Genomic DNA, 19,257 nt, shown 5'->3' with positions numbered 1-19,257 from the left:
GAACACTCCCTTTCGCTCTGTGCACAATGAGTTACACGCTCTTGACTCATTGCGTGCAGAGCCAAATGGAGTCCAGTGGCAAGTTATGACCATTCGCGGTCGTCGCAGCCATGTGTTCAAACAGAATGCACAGGCCACCTTTGCCGGGGTCCAACAGCTGACACAATTTGCCAAACAAGAGAGCTGGACGGACACTGTGTTAGCCTGAGTGCCACGGCTGTCTACAGTAGAGCTCCCGCTGATACCAGAGGTCAAACGCTGTGTTAGCCTCAGTGTCATGACTGTCTACAGAAGAGCTCTCGCTGATACCAGGGGCGAAACGCTGCGTTAGCCTTACTGTCAGGACTGTCTACAGTAGAGCTCTTGCTGATATCAGGGGCCAAACGCTGTGTTAGCCTCAGTGCCACGGCTGTCTACAGAAGACCTCCCGCTGATACCAGGGACCAAACGCTGTGTTAACCTCAGTACCACGGCTGCTACAGTAGAGCTCTCGCTGATACCAGGAGGCCAAACCCTGTGTAAGCCTCAGTGCCACGGCTGTTTACAGAAGACCTGACGCTGGTATCAGGGGGCAAACCGCGACTAACTGCTGGAAAATGGTATAAGCTTGGCTAGGCGAAGAAAGACGGACCTAGGTCCTGGATATCTGGTGTGGTATCTGCTATATTTGTGTTGCATGTTGTTTACATGGTCAGGGAAGCCATACTATGGGAATCATACATAATATATGATGACTTACGAGGACTGTGAACTCGAACAAAATTTGCTGAAGACAGTAAAGTCAAAGTCACTGCGACCATGTTGTTGTTGTTGTGGTAGATCCACAAATTTAGCCTTCTGCTTGTAAACATAAAAAAGCCAAACCATTCACATAAATAACACGATTTCATGAAATGTGAAAGTGGTTATGAAATATGACGGCCATCATACCGGGCGCGGTACGCTTAAACTCAGGATTTTGTATGAAATAATGGCACTATGTTCCACTGTCCAATGCGCCTGTTTCTTCTCCCTTCCAAAGAAGTGCGCGCAAAATGTTTTTTTTCGAGTAAAAATTCAGAGCTACAGCAGACAAGCTCATAAACGACCATGGCCGCCTATCATCGGTCTTGGAACGCTTGTTCTGTGGTCGCATTTACTCCAGCCGAACCGGCGAGGATCTGAGAAACCGTGCTCTTGGTCCCGTCCCCAGCTTCTCCGATCGCGGCGCCGTGCTCCGCTCGCTTCCGGCGGCGTGCAATCAGAGAGGGCACTTCTGGGAGCCACACATACTGGTGACGCGGCCAAGTGCCATCCGCCGGCCCGTATTGATCCCAGACAACGTCATGCATCTCCCCTATAGGGTTTCGGTCATCGTTGGCGACTTATGCTCAGGAAACTGGCATGGAGCGTGCTGCCAGGAGTGGAGAAACCTTTCGATTTGCTCGATATAAATGTGGCAAAAAACTGACAGTATTGTTAGGCACATGACAGCAAGATTTGCAAAAACATATGGACGATGTCGAAACCCTTAAAGACCACGCACTCTGGCACCACTAAGTCCCATCTCGAAGCTGTGTTTCCAAATCATTCGCATCAAAGTTCACGACAGCGTTGCCTTAGACAGCCATGCATTGTGATAGCTGTGGTAAAACCAGTTCAAGCCTAGCATCAGTCGTTATCGCGTGGCATCTTGAAACTGTAATGCAACCTGCATTCCGTGTCGCACGCCACCTCTGACGACCTTACATGTTGCACAACCAGGCAGCCACCCAATACAGTACGCCCGGCTAATACGAGCATTTCTTCCAGGCATCACCAGCGCAACAAGACAAGTTGCGGCTATTCGGCGACACGACCAATCCCACCGCAGACCACTGCCTACCCGCCGTGCACCCCCGAGCGAGCGGCCACTGTCTACCCGCCGTCTACGCCTCAGCGAGCGGCGACCGTCTACCCGCCGTGTACCCCGAACGAGCGGCCACTGTCTACCCGCCGTCTACGCCTCAGCGAGCGGCGACCGTCTACCCGCCGTCTACGCCTCAGCGAGCGGCGACCGTCTACTCGCCGTCTACGCCCTAGCGGGCGGCCGCTCTACGACCACCAGCCGGCCACAGGCGTGCGCGCCGCCAGGCTCTGGTGACGGGCCGGTTGAGCTGCGTTCCTGCGTTGCCGCTGGCGCCGGCCGCCGCCACAGCCTGTTGGTGGGCCGGTGCGCGCCGCCGCTGGCCTCAGTTCACCGCCAGCGCTCCCCGGCGCCGCCCGCCGCCCGCCGCGCCCACGTCATTGAAGCCTTACGCCGCTAAACAAATATTTGTAGCGCTATCCCGAGCTATAAAGGGCGAATATGAGAAGCGAGTAGTGTTCCTTTTATCGTCTTATTGGCCGTTGCGCGCTATCTGGCGGCGGCGCCGACGGCCGGAAGACGGCGGCCGCGTCGGAGGCTTCGTCGGTTTCGACGCTGGAGCGGCGGCGCGCGAACAGTGGTGCGCCGGGACGGCGGACGGAGGTGTGGTGCGGTGGTGACGAACGTCGGCGCGGAAGAGGAACGCGAACGGTGAACAGTGGCTGCGAAGGCGGACCCGCGTGTAGGACTGTGAACGGCTGAAAACGGTAAAACAACCACTGTTTGTTGGCACAAAGAAAGGTCGCAGTTGTGTCGTGATTTCTTCTGGGCAACTTTGAACGGACGACCAGGTCCAAACATTTTGGCGATACACATTTTGAGTGGAAACCTTACATCGTCGCCGATGACCAGCCTACACTAGCACTAGTGCCCCTGGCACATCGGCACCAGCAGCCACGAACCTTGATGCTCTCCGTGTCGTCCGTATATTTGCACTGGAAGGTCGCCGTCAGAGGTTATTTTCACTGGAAGGTCGCCGTCAGAGGTGGTTGCAGTGCCGGTGGGTGGTCCTAACCCGACGCCTGATCCCTTGGCTTTTAGCCGGGGCTGGCAGCGGCGGAGGAGATCGCGACCGGTGAGGGCGGGCCCGTGGCACACCCATGGAGAAGCTGAACGACTACACCGGCGGCTATTGGAGGATCCAGGCCATAAAGGAGGCTTGGCACAACTGGCGCGAGCGGCGCCGAGGAGATCCGGAGGCCGGGGTCGGATCCGGTTCCGGATCCACCGCCGGGAGAATCCGTGACTGGATAGTAACCCGCGGCACGCGTTCGCGCGATGGTGACTACTCTCACGTATACAGGTAGGTTTACCCATTATCGTGTAAGGTAATCATGCATGTGCCTGCAAGCCGTCGTTTAACCCTATTTTCTTCGGGCTGTGAGATTTATGTTAACCTGGGGACAGGACAGATCTCCCTGGTCCCCCTCCACCCATTTCCTAAACTTGTCTAATTTTGATGAGACAAACGCCATCTGATTTGTTTTAACAAAATGTCTGCAGTACTACACCCCTCAAATCGAAACGCTAAAAGGGCCCGGTAGGTCAACACAAACTGCGGAGTTGCACAATGTTGCGCAATATTGCGGAAGGCAGGACCCGCATGCAGACAAACAATACGGACACGATGAGCATCAATTATCTTCATCACTCGGCCATGTGGTAGATGGAGAAGTCATTTTGCAGAATATTTTGCAGAATATTCGTGCTCCTTTAATATAATGCATACACGCTCGCACGTACCTACGCTTTCCCATTTTACATTGGGTAAATGCAACGCTCCATGCATTGGTGGACTGAGCCCAGCATGTGTGGTGGGATACTTTGTGCTGGGTGACCCCCAAAACGCGCACAGTTCTATGGCACAGGTGCACAGTCTGTATGAATAGCTTTCTCGCCTCTGGATTTGACCGGAGTCTATCGCACACCGTTCCCTTCATTTAGCCTTACGCAACGCAAGTGATCGCAAAAACAATAGCCTGAAGATGCCTGTGGTGATTCATGCTCTTTAGAAGGCCGACACAGTGTGCACAACATGAAAACGATGGATATGCGCCAGTTGCTGTCGGTGTCATTGGGATCTTAGGATGCTCTCCGCTGTTGTACTGCGCCACCTGCCTCTCAACGTGGAAGAAAGGGCGGACAGCACGGGAAATCAAACCCCGCACCAGGACGCGAAACAAACAAACAAGTGATGCGCTGGTGCGCTGTCCATTTTGCAAGATTGGAGTACGCCTCGGACCAGGTTAGACCAGAGCAGACCAGGCTGCTGCGTGGCTTGGCTAACCTAAGATGACAATGGCGCTGAAGCGGGTGCCGGACCAGAGTCCGTGCGGAGGCAGAAGTGGGCCTGCGCCCGCTAATGAAGCCACCGGATGAATGTCGGCGGCGTATCGCTCCAGCTCGCGGATGGACCTGCCACCTCAGCCAGACGGACGACCCTCCCGACAGACGACCGAGGGCCAGGCGGCCGGGCACCAAGCCGCTGCCAGTGGCGGGCGTGACCGCCTGGTCTGACGGACCGGCCACGGGAGGCGCATGCAGCGGCGATGCCGACGCGCTGCCTTGACTCCAACGTGGAAGCGAGCGTTGCTGCCGGAGCAGTCCGCGACGGGCAGACGGTCGAGTTAATGGCGGTCCGAGAGGCGCTGGCTGTGTCGGCGAGCCTTCCATGAGCACACCAGCAGTTCACACGCCAGACTCGCGTCCTGCTGCCACAGTGGGGACCGTCTGTGCGAGCCCCAATGCTGGCCGCGGAAGCGTGAAGACTCCTGCACGCCATGGAGAACAAAAGATGATAATCTCGCTGACGTGGGCGCCGGGCCATGTGGGGAATGACAGCAGCGCGCCAGGCCGCGTGGCTGCAGAAGCCGCGGCTAAAACCCAGCAGCTGTCGCCATCGACATGACCAGCGTCTGAGCTGTCGTCCGATGCCATGACATGGAAGCGCCCACGCAAGAGCCCGCGAGCCCCATCCACACCTGGCAACCACCTCGAACCACAGCAACCTGACGCGCTGGTAGTTACCCTCTCCAAGTCGTGGACGTTTTTCTCGCCCCTAACGCGAGACACTCTACTGCAATGCTGTGGCAGTAACTCCTGGTACGAGACGATCACTGTCCTGCCTGAGGAGAACCCAGACCGCGGTAAGCACCTGCTCACCGACTGTTCTGTCTACGTCAGCTGCTGCGGCCGACTATGGAAACATGGTTTTCTACTCCCGGCGCTTTTCGGAGAGTCGACCAGGAAGGTCATCGACTTCCCCGGCGTGCGGGACGCACTGACCCGTCGGCCGACACCCCCTCCCCCCCGCACCGGACCCCTGAAGGGATCCTCGGCGTGGGGAAGAAAGAGGGGACAATTCCTGACGTCCTCGGAAGGCGGATCTGGTGATTTGGTTTGTCATGGAGTTTCCGGACCTTCTGCGGAGATAGGCAGTTATCCCTGATTATCCGCGTGATCGGGGGTCATACTCATGTCATCGGTGATGCATGGGCTACGCCTATGATAATATTATATCCATAGATAGCATAGATAATCCATAGATAACCCTACATGTGCTGCACATAACCCAGCCGTTCACTGCATTGTTCATCTCGCATATTGGATAATCAATGATAATATCAGTTGCGCGAATGTGGATCACATGGCTCGTGCCACGCATGCAGACGTGCCCGATTACGGAGCATTGCGTCGGATCGCAGCATTCGAATGTCTTCAGTGACAAACGAAAACGAAAGTCTGGAAATCGGACACAGAACGCGGCGTAGTCAGAAGCCAAAACTCTGCTTCAGGAATTCAGCTTTTTGCGGCCCTCTGTCGATATTTTGCGTCGGCAAGCGCAGACAAAAAGGCAGGGCCAAGGCAAACTGCCTGTCGACTCTGATTCCGGTGCCGGCTCCGAATCTTGCAATGTCACTCTTGCTTGCGCTTCTGAAGTTTCGAAACGTGTGGAAGTGAATGTCCAACGAAAGCTCTGCTTTCAGTCCTGTGGATCAAAGTTTTGAAGTCACTGGTACTTTTGGTTTTTGTTGTTGTTTAGTGGATGGGGGAAAGGTCACCTATCTAGACGTCTGCTAAGTGTAACCAGTCCACGAACCTATTTTGCTTGGCCGTCTCTCTTGGAAATGCCTTTCACCCAGCTGATAGTCAATTGGTATCAGACAAAACGTCCTCTGCGATGCGAGTGATGCTATAGAGTCAGCTCCAACGTCTCTAAATGGCGTCCCTAAACGCACGACGTCGTCTTGGGATTATTTTCACGTGTACGGGAAAATTGAACTTTTGACCCCGCCGTCACTTGCTAAGCTCGTCAACAGCTTTAGTCAGCCAGTGATTGGGTTTCAATGGCAAATGAGCTGCATTGGTTATTCGCGTCTCGTCAACAGCTCTGGTTCCGCGAATCCCTTTGAATGAAAATGTGCTGTGAGAGACCCCGATGTGGCTTTCAACAATACAAAACGGCTTTTTTGTCGGCTGTCGGTCTGTGTGCGGTTTACGGCGGAAGTTAGCTCTAATGAGAATAAGGAAACAGCAGACGTACACGTTCACAGCAATGAGGAGGGCTTGCGGTCGAAACACCTTCTGATCTACCTGTCTTGTTAGAGCTACCCACCATCTTATGCGATATTAGTTGTATACAGAACAGCATATTATAGATAACGACAGCCATCAGGAAGACCTTGAATGCCATACACCATTATCTAGCGGGCTCTCCGAGAACCACGGCGTGACATCGACACCCACGCTGAAACCGAATCGCAATGGAATTCTCGTTGGCTGGTTCTTAACGGCAGCGTTCTGAAAGACTTGAAAGGTCCAGTCCAAGGAAATATGATCCTTTAGGTCTGTTTTACGACATATCTGGTCGATGCATCATGTATGCAGTCAATGCCATATCTCTGTCGTTTGCTCTCACTTAGCTGGAAGCTGGTGTATCATCAGACAGCATCTACTATTTTAATAAAGGAACGATGTATGTATTGCATCTAAACGCACTATAGTTAACCGTTGATCTAGTGGCATGCATTTGCGTAGAATGGGCGTGTGTCAATACTAAAAAGTTTGTACGGTTCACCCAAAGAAATGCTGGCCTGCCCCTCCCGTGTTTGGGAACAAAATCTGGCGATCGATGCATTTAATCCGCTCTTAGGTTCAAACAGAAAGGGAAATTATTAAGCAATGGAGATGCTGATTACATTGTTCACATGTCACGGTGCCCGTTTAAGGTAATGTAATCACGAGATCAGTATTCTGGCCATCTACTCCTGAGGTGCCCATCAAGAGGGTTTGGTGCCATCTGCAACCTCAGTGGATGGGTACGTCGATACGGTTTACAGTATTTTCACAAACTAAATTTCGATAAATCTTCACGTCTTCTCAATTAATTTGTCATTTACCTGACGTAAAATTCCAAGCATCATCAACACGAAGTAGAACAGCTATTGTGCCAAAAGGTATTATGATGGTCCGTTGTTAGCATTCGGGCGGTTGATGTAATGTCCTCATAGTCTAGCAGACAGTGTGGATTCGTGCGATAGTGTGTGTCAACCCACCGCTGTGGGTTCGGTACCAAGCGAACGCGACCGATCCAAGCAAAATGATCAAACCGGCCATAACGTGGCCATGTCATGGCACTGCCGCCACGCATTAAGCATCTCCCAGTAGGAACTGCTGCACCGCTTGGGGCGAAACATCCCCATGATTGGAAATTTCCATGCGGCGGACTATGGTTCCGAGGCAACAAGCTGTGCTCAGCGACGGATCCCAGGATCAGGGAGCCGGATTCATGGTAATCAGGAAGGACCGCTTTTGGAGTAGATCTCAGACACCCTTTTGGGCATAGACCTTAGGGGCTCTTTCGTGCCCAAAGGTCACTCCTCAACAACCTGACCTGCCAACATCCAGGAAGTTCCTTTGAATTGGCCCTTTTGAGAATTGGAGGTCAGAATGTTGGCCCCGCTAAAATCTGTGCGCACTCCCCCTTTAAGTAGAGACCCTGGTTGATCTTTGCTTCGTGGCCATTTTCGTGTAGCAGGTACATTTTTGCATGGTTGGAGGATAAGGGTCCCTTTTGGATGCAGCCTCAGCTAAGTGGTCCTTATTAGCGGGCCTTCTCAGGGGGCAGCGCGAGTCTCCTAGAGGTCACTCCCGAACCTCAAGTTGGGGGGGGGGCAACCTCCCTATCGCCCCTCCTTATACCTACCTCAGTCAGCTGGGTCCTGCGATGGTCCCCCAGCTCCTCAGCATGAGCCCTCTTTTTATTGGGCCATTTCAAAGCTCTGTCCCAGATGGTCTTCTGCTGCATGGGCCCGAACGGAGCCTATAGCGGCGATGGCTGTCCGGGATTATCGGATGCACAGGAAGGGACGTTTTGGATTTTGGCTCAGGGCCTTTTTTTGCCTGTGCCATTTTTGTACCAATGAGATCTTGCCCTCAAGGTCTCCTGACCGTCCAACCATGACAAGCCTCTTTAAAGTGACCGCCCTGCAAAACTACAGGCAACCCTGACAGCCACCTTCCCAAAAATCCAGTGTACTTTCCTTTTTAAGCGTGGCCCTGTTTGATGGTCGTTCTGGGGGGTCGTTGTCTATAGCAGGCCATATTACCGCGTGATTACAGCATGACGTCAATTTTGGGCACAGTTTAAGCCTGCTGGTGCTTTCCTGCGGACCCCTCAGAGACCTGGCAGGAGATTTTCGTTGCTCTCTTTCTCTCTGGCATCAACGGGGTGATTACCTTACCGTTTGTTTTGTATTCAGTTCTCTTTGCAATGGGCAGGGGGGGGGGGGGCTTAGATGAACCCCAGCTCCGCTGGATGATCCACTTTGAGATGGCCCTTTTGGGCATTGTCTTAGGGGCTCCTCGTAGATCGGACCCGTGTCGGGCCAAGGGGCTGCTCATTCAGGCTTCCCTGCCATTGGGGACCCATTTATTCCCCCCAAATACTTGCATAGTTCATCCCGACTTTTCCATTATTTTCCCCCTTTGTGCTGTGCCTATTGGGAAATGGGCGTTCGAAAGCTGCCACCGACCCCTCAGAAATCTGCACTGCCATGCCTCTGGTTGTATTTCTTTCTCCTTTAAAGGACTATTTTGACGTGATTCTCTGTTCGGGATTTGAGCTTGATTTGGGTCTAACGGAGCCGGTCTGGCGTTTCAGAACCAAGACGCGTGCCGAGCTGCTGCGGATCTCGGCGGCCGTGATGGGCATTGAGTTCTGCTACGCCGCCGAGACGGCCTTCGTCTCACCCACGCTGCTCTCAATCGGTGGGTGGCTGTGTGGCCTTCCGTCCAGTGTGCGTGAGAGGGGTTCAGTCTGTGGCCCTTTTGATTCATCATCATGATCATTCATTCATCATTAGCCACTTGACTCAACGCTAAGTAATACTTCACCCCAGCATTCTCAGTCACGTGTCACAAGCACTGCCAGCCGGATCACTACCGTGTCAGCTGAGCTGGAGCGGGCTCGAGCCAGTGCCGTAACTGCAGCCTCACACCGCAGGCGTGCTGCACAGCCACATGACGCTGATCTGGTGCCTGTCGCCGCTGGTCGGCTTCTTCCTGACGCCGGTGCTCGGCTCGATGAGCGACCGATGCCGCAGCCCGCTCGGCCGTCGGCGGCCCTTCGTGCTGCTGCTCTCCGTCGGCATCGTGCTAGGTTTGTGGACCCTCCCCGTTGGCGTGGTGCGAGGTTTGTGGACCCTCCCCGTCGGCATCGTGCTAGGTTTGTGGACCCTTCCCGTCGACGTCGTGCTAGGTTTGTGAACCCTTCCCGTCGGCGTCGTGGTAGGTTTGTGGACCCTCCCCATCGCCGTCGTGCTAGGTTTGTGGACCCTCCCCGTCGGCGTCATGCTAGGTTTGTGAACCCCTCTCCGTTGGGATCGTTTTGGCTTTGAATCCCCCTCCCCTCCATCGGCATCGTGCAAGGTTTGTGAACCTCTCTCCGCCGGCACCGTGCTGGGTTTGTGAATCTGCCAGCAGGACCGGTGAATGTGTGAGAACCGCACAGCGAGACGGATTGTTAAGGCCCGTGCCGTGCAGACCCGTGACGGAAAGATTTGAGAGCCCGCGATAAGTATGCTCTGAGAGCTCCTTGACAGTATGCTGAACGCGTGGGCCTTTGAACCCACCACCGGACGAGGTGGCCTGCGATCTGGGACGGCTGAACAGACTGATCGTTGGATTCTGGGCAAAACTGCACGTGGGTTTTTGAAAGCGTGGGAGGACGAACGGGGCTGTGTTTGCGTTTGCCACGACGTGAAATGTATTGTGTTGTGCAGGTGTGCTCGATTCGATTCGAAGTGTGAATCGACTCAGGAATAACGTAAATTGTTCTTGAAACAAACTTGATTCGAAGCAATGTACACGTGAACTGTTCAAAACGAAGTGAACCGTTCTATGCCATGAAGTAAAATATTTTGGTTCCATTCTGTAACACATTATAAACACATAATGAAGGAATCTCAGTTAAAGTCAGGCTCCCTGCCTCACTACGCATACGCCAGATATTCTTAACGAACCACTAATTATTCATGTGACACTTTTATACCTATTCAAATGACGCTGTTGGGCATTCACTAACTGAGCATTTGATTCTTTTAATGCTTCATAAAGATCATGTGTAACATTGATAGGAGGCAGGGTTATGTTTTCTGCACGGATATGAAAGTGTTGGTTGTGATAGCGAGAACATCATGACAAAAGACGGGCTCTTTAAATCGATTTGTAGTCACCCTGATCCTGTTGCTGTCAGAACTGCATTGTTACATGCACGATAGTCAAGTTTTCTATACAGACATGACACAGAGCAGGCATGATAGGAATATGCAATCATGACAAACAAAGCTCTTTAGAATTAACTTCAGTCTGCATCTTATAACCACAATGATGTCATTGCTACTCTAGAGCTGCATTGTTACAGAGGGGTGATTTGACTCGCTTCGTAGGCAATGGCCTTGATCCGAATGATGATTCGCGTCCCAATGTGTTTGTATGAATCAGAATCGAATCAAATCAGGCGAAGGCGAATCAAGCACAAGTCTGTCGCCGTGTATAAAAATTCGTCAACATGACTGCATCGGTGTAATGCCATGCACGTATTTAAAGAGACCATGCCAAACTTTTTTGTCGTTTTCACTTATTGTTAGATCAGACGCGCATAGTTTTCTCAATTCTACCGGTTTTCTCGAAGTACTTTTGCATAGCTCAGATTTCTATTCGAAGTAGCCGCTCCTGCGGGTGAAGTCTCATCGGACTCTCTGCCCACCACTATTGAAGTAGCCGCTCTTGCGGGTGAAGTCTCATTGAACTCTCTGCTCACCACTATTTGAAGTAGCCGCTCCTGCGGGTGAAGTCTCATCGGACTCTCTGCTCACCACTATGAAAGCAATGCATTGAACTTCTCATAGAAAGAACAGAAGAAATGGCCTCATCCCTCCTAGAAAAATCAGGAGAAAGGAGATATAGATGCGTTACATTTCGGTAACATGCCTTTGCTACTGCTTCGATAAATGCATGCTGCCAAAATATCAACGCATCTATGACTCCATTCTCTTTTTTTCCCTCCGAGGCATAAGGCGTTTTCTTTTGTCGAAGCTATGTGAGTGATGTTCCTCGCAAAGGCACTTAACAACTTATGCATTTAAGTTCCCTTGCTTATCCAATGTGTGCGTTTTGTAAGGTTTGTTACACTTATTTGTCAAAATGTTTGCAATTGATGCCACAAAAGCTTGAAACACCCTGTTAAGACAAAAAGATATGCGAACACGAAGCTAGTATCCTGTAAATTCAGCGAAACGCTATCCTATGGCTTTGATTTCTCCCCTATGACGTTTACCAGTGACCTTTTTAGACGCTCTTTGGCTCTCGCAATGGGAGCATCACATCGACCATAATAAGGTAGTGACGCACTGGCTCAAACCTCAACCAATGTGCTCCTCTGTAACATGCACCCGCGGCTCGATTGGCCAGTCACTTTTATTCGCGCCATCAGAGGTGCCACGTCGGTTCTCATTGCGACGTCCATCTTGACAACTGCAGGGAAAAAGCGTAGTGCTGGTACAAAGCGTCTATAGCGCAATTTGGACCCGGGAATGGTTAAAACTGATATCCTGATAATGTCTTGACGGTGCTGCAGCGGCGCTGCCCAGTGCTTTTATCAGACGTAACTGGTCCTGAGGTTTCACTAGAGTATGTTTTTGAAGTACGCCATAAAGGTGGTACACTCCCTCTAAGTCTGCTAAGTAGCTACACATACTTCATGCTACTGCTTATTTATCTGTAGCTATGGAATGAGATACGATCCTCACGACCGTCTCTTCCTCCAAACTTTCAAAAGTGTCAAAAGTTTCAAAAGTGTAAGAAATTGATTAGCTTCACGACACGATTTCTAAGCCGATGAACAGCATTACCATGCTGTTCCCCAATGTCAGATGCGTTTTTTAAGTGCCAAGTCATGAGGTACTTTGTTTCTTACCCACAGCCTTTTTTCTTGTGATATTAAAATACCAGTGTTATAACTGTAATCGTCATTTCATGGCCGCATCGCAGGGTAGTTTTCGCTCGCCATCCGGGTCATCCGTCTAGTGGCCGCGATGCAGTGAATCTTCGCCATCCGGGCCATCCGTCTAGTGGCCGCGATGCAGTGAATCTTCGCCGTCCGGGCCATCCGTCTAGTGGCCGCGGTGCAGTGAATCCTCGTCATCCGGACCATCCGTCTAGTGGCCGCGGTGCAGTGAATCCTCGCCATCCGGGCCATCCGTCTAGTGGCCGCGGTGCAGTGAATCCTCGCCATCCGGGGCCATCCGTTAGTGGCCGCGGTGCAGTGAATCCTCACCATCCGGGGTCATCCGTCTAGTGGCCGCGGTGCAGTGAATCTCGCCATCGGCCATCCGTCTAGTGGCCGCGGTGCAGTGAATCCTCACCATCCGGGCCATCCGTCTAGTGGCCGCGGTGCAGTGAATCCTCGCCATCCCGGGCCATCCGTCTAGTGGCCGCGGGTGCAGTTGAATCCTCACCATCCGGGTCATCGTCTAGTGGCGCGGTGCAGTGAATCCTCGCCATCCGTGGCTTGACCGTCTGCTGCCGCCGCAGGTCTGATCCTGGTGCCGAACGGCGCCCTGATCGGTCAGGCGCTGGGCGACCAGTACGACGCGCCGGCCGAGCCGCGCGTCTTCACTGGCGGCGCCGACCAACCTGACGTACCCGCTGCCGGCGCTGGAGGGCGCCGACCGCCGGCCGCCAGTACCACACCCACCCCTGGGGCATCTTCTTCACCATCGTCGGCACGGTGCTGCTGGACTTCGACTCGGATGCGTGCCAGAGCCCGGCCAGGGCCTTCCTGCTCGACATCACAGTGCCCGGTCAGTTGTCTGTCCTGCTGGTGTGGGCTGGTGCTGTCACAGCGCTCGGTCAGTGTCCTGGCCTGCTGGTGTGGGCTGGTGCCGTCACAGCTTCCGGTCAGTGTCCTGGCCTGCTGGTGTGGGCTGGTGCCGTCACAGCTCCCGGTCAGTGTCCTGGCCTGCTGGCTTGGTCTGGGTACCTGGTCATCTGTGCGGCCTGCCAGCCTGGGTCGCTCTGGTGACCGTCCACCCTCGCTCGCACGATCCGTCACCGGTCTGGGCGCCACCGCTCTAGCCGGTTTAAGACGTGACTTGCCTCGCAAGTGCGTTGACTTCTTCGGTCGGCCGATCTCGATAAAGGTTGTGCATTCCATTGATTTATTTATGGTGATAACCCTCAGCAATATACGGCAAGCTGACGTGCGTCCCATTTGTGCACGATAGTGGTAGCGTACGCGCCTGTAAGCCTGTCTGCATGCGTGCATGCGTGTCCGTCCGGATGCGTGCGTGCGTGTGGTGAGCGTGCCTGTTTGTCATCTGGTGCGCATTTGTTTTCCGTCATGCGGCGCGAGCGGTAAACTAAGACGTCACGAGAGCTGAATTCCGCCTCCTCGCGAAAGATAAAACACGACTGTTCCATTATCCGCGAAAATGACCCCGCAGCACAGCCTTGTTCTAACAACAGCGGCATCGATATGGCCGCGAATGAAGCAGACGGCTGTTATTACACGTTGCAGAAACCCAATAAACAATGTGGTTCTTTTCTGAATTAGCCACCCGGAAAACACCGATTCCCTTTACAATATAGATATTCTAGCTGAGAGGATGTCCAGCAAATGGATTTGTTAGTTTGTGACCGACACCACTCACCAGGCATGATGATGACGCTAACGAATGGCTTCTGCTCTTTCTTGTCGGTTAATGTTGCGTGTTTTGCATTGTGCAGCTTTGCTCGAACGATATCTTCAATTGAAGGGGCCATTACTGCCCGAACTTTTTTATGTCGGTGCTTTCTAAACCGTCGAAGCTTTGAAGGAAGCGTATTGTATTTTACTTAGAATCGAGTTGACAGAACGTCTCACGATTTGAACACGATAATGAAAGAACTGGTACACAAATTTGTTGTGAATTAGTACGAACATTATCATAATTAGTATTTATCAATATTAATACATAAGTACATAGGTGTGATTAGTAGCAGAGCTGGAGTAGCCGCTGAAATCCAAGTGTTTCGCCACAATTTCAACTGTTACGCTTATACTACAGGGAACAGCTTTATAATGCCTCTAAATATTGCCAGCAGATCAGGTTTGGAAGATATTTTACCGTTCAAAAACGCATTTTACGCAATTTTCATTTCCCAAGCTTTTGGCATATTTAGCCACCTGTAGACAGCACATACCCAGTAAGATGAGGCTGCAGTCGAGAGTGAAGTTTATATACCAACGTCATGTTCCTGCAGGCACCATTGACACCAAAAGCGCTTTTAAGCACCGTATATTGGTTTATATGGTGTCTGAATGCATGTTTATGAAGCGTGTCGCTGGCATCCGCCACGCGTTGACGTGTTTGCTCAACATTTCTGTTTTATGGTAATTTATTCTTTATGATCACGCCATTCACGATTTTAAAACTTGTCTTTGGCCTGATCGACACAAGAGCAGCCCAACCCAACCCTGATCGGCACATGGGCGGCCCAGACCGACCTTGATCGCCACATGAGCAGCCTAGCCCGACCCTGATCGGCACAGCCCGACCTGTTCGACACATGAACAGCCCAGCCCGACTCTGATCGCCACACCTTATGGAGGCTTATTTGTTTATAACCACGGTTGCAGGCTCATTCAGCTTTCCGCAACACAGTGGGCAGTTATAGGAATTTGTGCTATACGTGCTATTTGTGCTATTTGCATGCAAGCTGTTGACCAGGATTTGATTTGCACTATTGCGATATCACCACGATGGCATTCTCCGTTCGATAATGCGGCAAGGCTGAAATTCTCCACATACGAAAGGGCTAAAGAACACGTGTAGACTGGGTACAGACATCGCCGACCGGGCGTCTCGGCGACCCGAGACTGAGACATTCTGACCGAACAGAAGGACTGCTGTTGGTAACAGTGAGGCCCAAATGTGTCTGGGGCGCTCACGCGCCCTCGCGCTCAAACCATGGGCCGGCTCGATTTGCGACTTTTAAGGATTGGTGCCAGATCTCAACGACTGGAGCTGATCGAAACGTGAAGCTGGCTGCACGGTGTAGGCGAGGGCACCGGCTGCAATTGACGAGAGGATCTCGAAACTGTTCAGCCCATGTCCTGGCGCTGAAATGCTTGGGCGTCGAGTGAAGTCAACAATATCACCGTTTCATGCGTCATAAATCCTGAAACGTTTTTCCAAGCCTACCAAAACAGCATGGTTGACTACTTTGTTATTACAATGACGTCGTATGCTGCTCTTTCTCAAATTCGAGATGCACGAGGAGGACCGGTATTAAGGGCAAGTCATCACGTACAATGAGTCACCAGCCTAGATTCCTTATATATGAAGTAATTTCAATTTTTCTTATCACAACATTTTTTGGAGGCAAAACAAGCAGTGGCCAATACCAGGTGATCAATCGGTGCCCAAGTTGGTTGTGGAAACTTGGGATTTTGCAAGCTTTGCCCAACGTACCCTGACTTTTCCCCAAGCAAATTAATGGCTTGGATTTCATCGTAGTTGTTCTGTGCTAATAAGTCCTCCGGAGTTTGTACGGCCCTTTATATGCGTCCTGTCGAAAACAATCCAGCTAAAATGTGCGCTTCTGGATTTCCCTGCTCGGGAAGCAGCCCGTGCGAATGCAACACATTGTGCGCGTGTGCGTATATATATATATATATATATATATATATATATATATTATGAATATGTATGTGGTCATCCAGGGATAAGCCGGCTGGACATGGCTTTGGGCAGGCCGGCCGGGACCCGTATCATCTATCAGTTCGGTCCTCTTCACCACGTCATCTCTTCCCTTTGTTTTACATGCGGTGCGCTTTACATAATTTCGGGACCTGTGCGATGGGGTTCACATACTTATAATGCTTAAAGTACAATAAAGGCACCGACGACATGAATCATTGTCTTCATACAGAACTAACGAACTGAATGCAAGCTCTAATGTTTTAACAAGTGGTTTGTTAACGGTGGTCCGACGACAGATTACTTTTGAATATTAACCCATAAGACATTTTAAAATTTCATGTTTGTAATTGATTTTGACAACATCTGCCAGCACTGTGCAACAATCCAGTCTGTCGTGAATTTCTGGAGTTTTTCACTGCTCAGCTAATGCTGGTTAAATTCATAAATTCCGTGGCTCTCGGCCCAAACTTCCTACCTATCGGGACCCTTGTCTCATTGAGATTGACCCCAGGTATTTTTTTAACTATCCGTAATACTCGAACGGTTGAAAAGCGACCATAGCAAGGCATTAATGAAATGCGCACAGATGCAAGGCAAATTATCACACCAAGTCTTGAAAACCATTCGAGATATGACAAACATCACCAACCAGTGTGATATGTTCAGATTGAAGCCATCATCCACTTTCCATGCTCATAACTCACGATAAGCGTGCAGTTGGGCCTAACAGCCTTTATCTCGGTCTCAGCGCGGGGCCCCTGAGTAAGATTGGCGTCAAATTATCTGACTTGGGCTTTGCTTTCAAATCTTGGCTGACGGCCCCACTTATCGTGACCAATATCCACCAAAATAGCTCCGTTTTTCACAAATATGTTCGTCATTGTCAAAACCACAAATCGTGACAAAGCCGCTGATCTGGTTAACTTAAGCTTGCAACATTAGCCAGACCCTGTGCCGGTCGCTCGCCACGCTTGTTGGTTTGCTGTCGCCCTGTTTTTGTGAACAAGCGCACCAACAAGCCGACTGCCGAAGGTGTCTGACCTCAAGATAGCAGAGCTATTGACATCGTCCACGTGATAACAACGGACGGCTCTCACATGTAACGTTCCCTCGCACATCTCACGGCGCATAAGGGCTCCTCTTGATGGATTTTAGGTGTCTTCGTCTCTTTATCCCGCTTTTGGAGTGCATCATCGCTGGTCTGTTACACCGACTGCGTTCAGCTGCACCGAAGCTCACACCCTGAGCGGAAAGGCCGGAAACACACTTAGTCTGCAGTGTAAGTTAACATTGTCAATAGTGGTCCGCGTGATACGCTGCAGGGCATCGCTTCAAAGACAGGTAAACGAAACAAAAAAGCTTTCATCATGCTGCAATCAGATTTTCAGTATTCATTATCGGAGCCTTTTGACACTTGATCAAGTTTATGTGCCGGGTAAAACCTTCCTCACTCGCTTGTAATGGAAAAGTGACTCTTCGAACCTTCCAAACGTTGCTGTTGACAGCAACGACAGCTCCCACCGCTAAAGCTTATGGGCAGGGTAACAGGAACCACAGCGTTACGACTTGTGTAGAGCACTGGAAACAAACAATGTACGCCTAATAAAACCACCAAAAAAGCCAAATCTGACACTTCCTGCTGTTGCAAACAAAATTCCGTGCCATTCACATGGCCAAATTTCTGCTGTATGGCCTTTTGGCACTGGCTGCAAAACCAAAATAAAGGAAAACAAATGTGGCGACTTGTTTTCGCATTGGGTACCTCCTCGCTGGGAGATGATGTGGCAGTATCCATTCCACGTGAGAAGCGCTCATCTCCTTGAGTATCATTTGCTACACTGGAAACGGTTTCGCCCGTCTCAGCCGGCGACAAACGAGTTGTCCCAGCAAGACCAAACTTTCAGTCTTCTTGCATGAGCGCGCGCATTGCGTTTGCAGGCGTGCATTTGCTTTCCGTTGCCAAAAACATTCGGCTGAGTTAGGTCACTTGCGGATCTCATTGTGGAACCCATCAGGTGAATCGAGCTCCAAATTAGGACGTTGCTTTGTGTGACACCTCCCACCTGGGGAGATGCATTGCCCGCACCCTGATCGCGCTGTTCACTTTGACCGCGCTGCTTATCCTGATCGTGTTGTTCACCCTGATCGTGCCTTTCACCCTGACCACGCTGTTCACTCTGATCGTCCTGTTCAACCTGATCGCGAAGTTAACTCTGATCGTGCTGTTCACCCTAATCGCGATGTTAACTCTGATGGTGCTGTTCACCCTGATCGCGCTGACCACCCTGACCGCGCTGTTCACTCTGATTGCGCTGTTCACCCTGATCGCGATGTTAACTCTGATCGTGCTGCTCACCCTGATCGTGCCGTTTACCCTGAACGCGCTGTTCACTCTGATCGCGATGTTAACTCTGATCGCGCCGTTCATCCTGATCGCAAGGTTAACTCTGATCTTGCTGTTTACCCCGATCGCGCTGTCCACTCTGATTTCGCTGTTCACCCTGATCGGGATGTTAACTCTGATCGTGCTGTTCACCCTGCTCGTGCCGTTCACCCTGGCCGCGCTGTTCACTCTGATCGCGATTTAAACTCTGATCGTGCCGTTTACCCTCATCGCGATGTTAACTCTGATCGTGCCGTTCACCCTGATCGCAATGTTAACTCTGATCGTGCCGTTCACCCTGATCGCGATGTTAACTCTGATCGTGCTGTTCACCCCGACCGCGCTGTTCACTCTGATTGCGCTGTTCACCCTGCCCGCGCTGTTCACTCTGATTGCGCTGTTCACCCTGATCGCGATGTTAATTCTGATCGTGCTGTTAACCCCGATCGCCGTGATCGGCCCGCCTCCGTCCGGTTCGCACGCAGTGATGGATCTGACAGGTGCGTTTGACGGGCGCTGAGATGAACGAGCCGGCAGGCATTGCCCTCCCTCTCCCTCCCCTCTCCCTGGGCGCATTCATCCACATGTACGTTGGCTGTGCCATGCCCTGCCGAACAGCCATGCGCATTGGGCCCGCGCCTGAGTTGATATTAGCATCGGTGTTTAAGTTCCACGCTCTGTATTGTGTGTTGCCGTGGCATTTGGCAAGACTCCTGCGACATTAAAGTCACCATCCCGACGAT

At 51.6% G+C, this 19,257-nt stretch overlaps 1 protein-coding gene across 1 annotated transcript in view; it reads left to right on the top strand.

Moving 5' to 3' along the window:
* The first annotated feature begins 2,433 nt into the window (after nt 1-2,433).
* The window catches only part of LOC119099355 (proton-associated sugar transporter A-like), a 43,218-nt gene continuing 26,394 nt past the window's right edge, over nt 2,434-19,257 (top strand). The window contains 6 exon segments of the mRNA XM_037222483.1: nt 2,434-2,592; nt 2,927-3,188; nt 9,048-9,154; nt 9,390-9,545; nt 12,980-13,119; nt 13,122-13,248. Coding sequence (XP_037078378.1) covers nt 2,986-3,188; nt 9,048-9,154; nt 9,390-9,545; nt 12,980-13,119; nt 13,122-13,248 — 733 coding nt within the window. The 5' untranslated portion in view covers nt 2,434-2,592; nt 2,927-2,985.

The sequence above is a fragment of the Pollicipes pollicipes genome, unplaced genomic scaffold, assembly GCF_011947565.3.
Source record: "Pollicipes pollicipes isolate AB1234 unplaced genomic scaffold, Ppol_2.1 Scaffold_4740;HRSCAF=5597_pilon_pilon_pilon, whole genome shotgun sequence".
NCBI lineage: Eukaryota > Metazoa > Arthropoda > Thecostraca > Pollicipedomorpha > Pollicipedidae > Pollicipes > Pollicipes pollicipes.
This window is presented reverse-complemented; position numbering and strand designations above follow the sequence as displayed.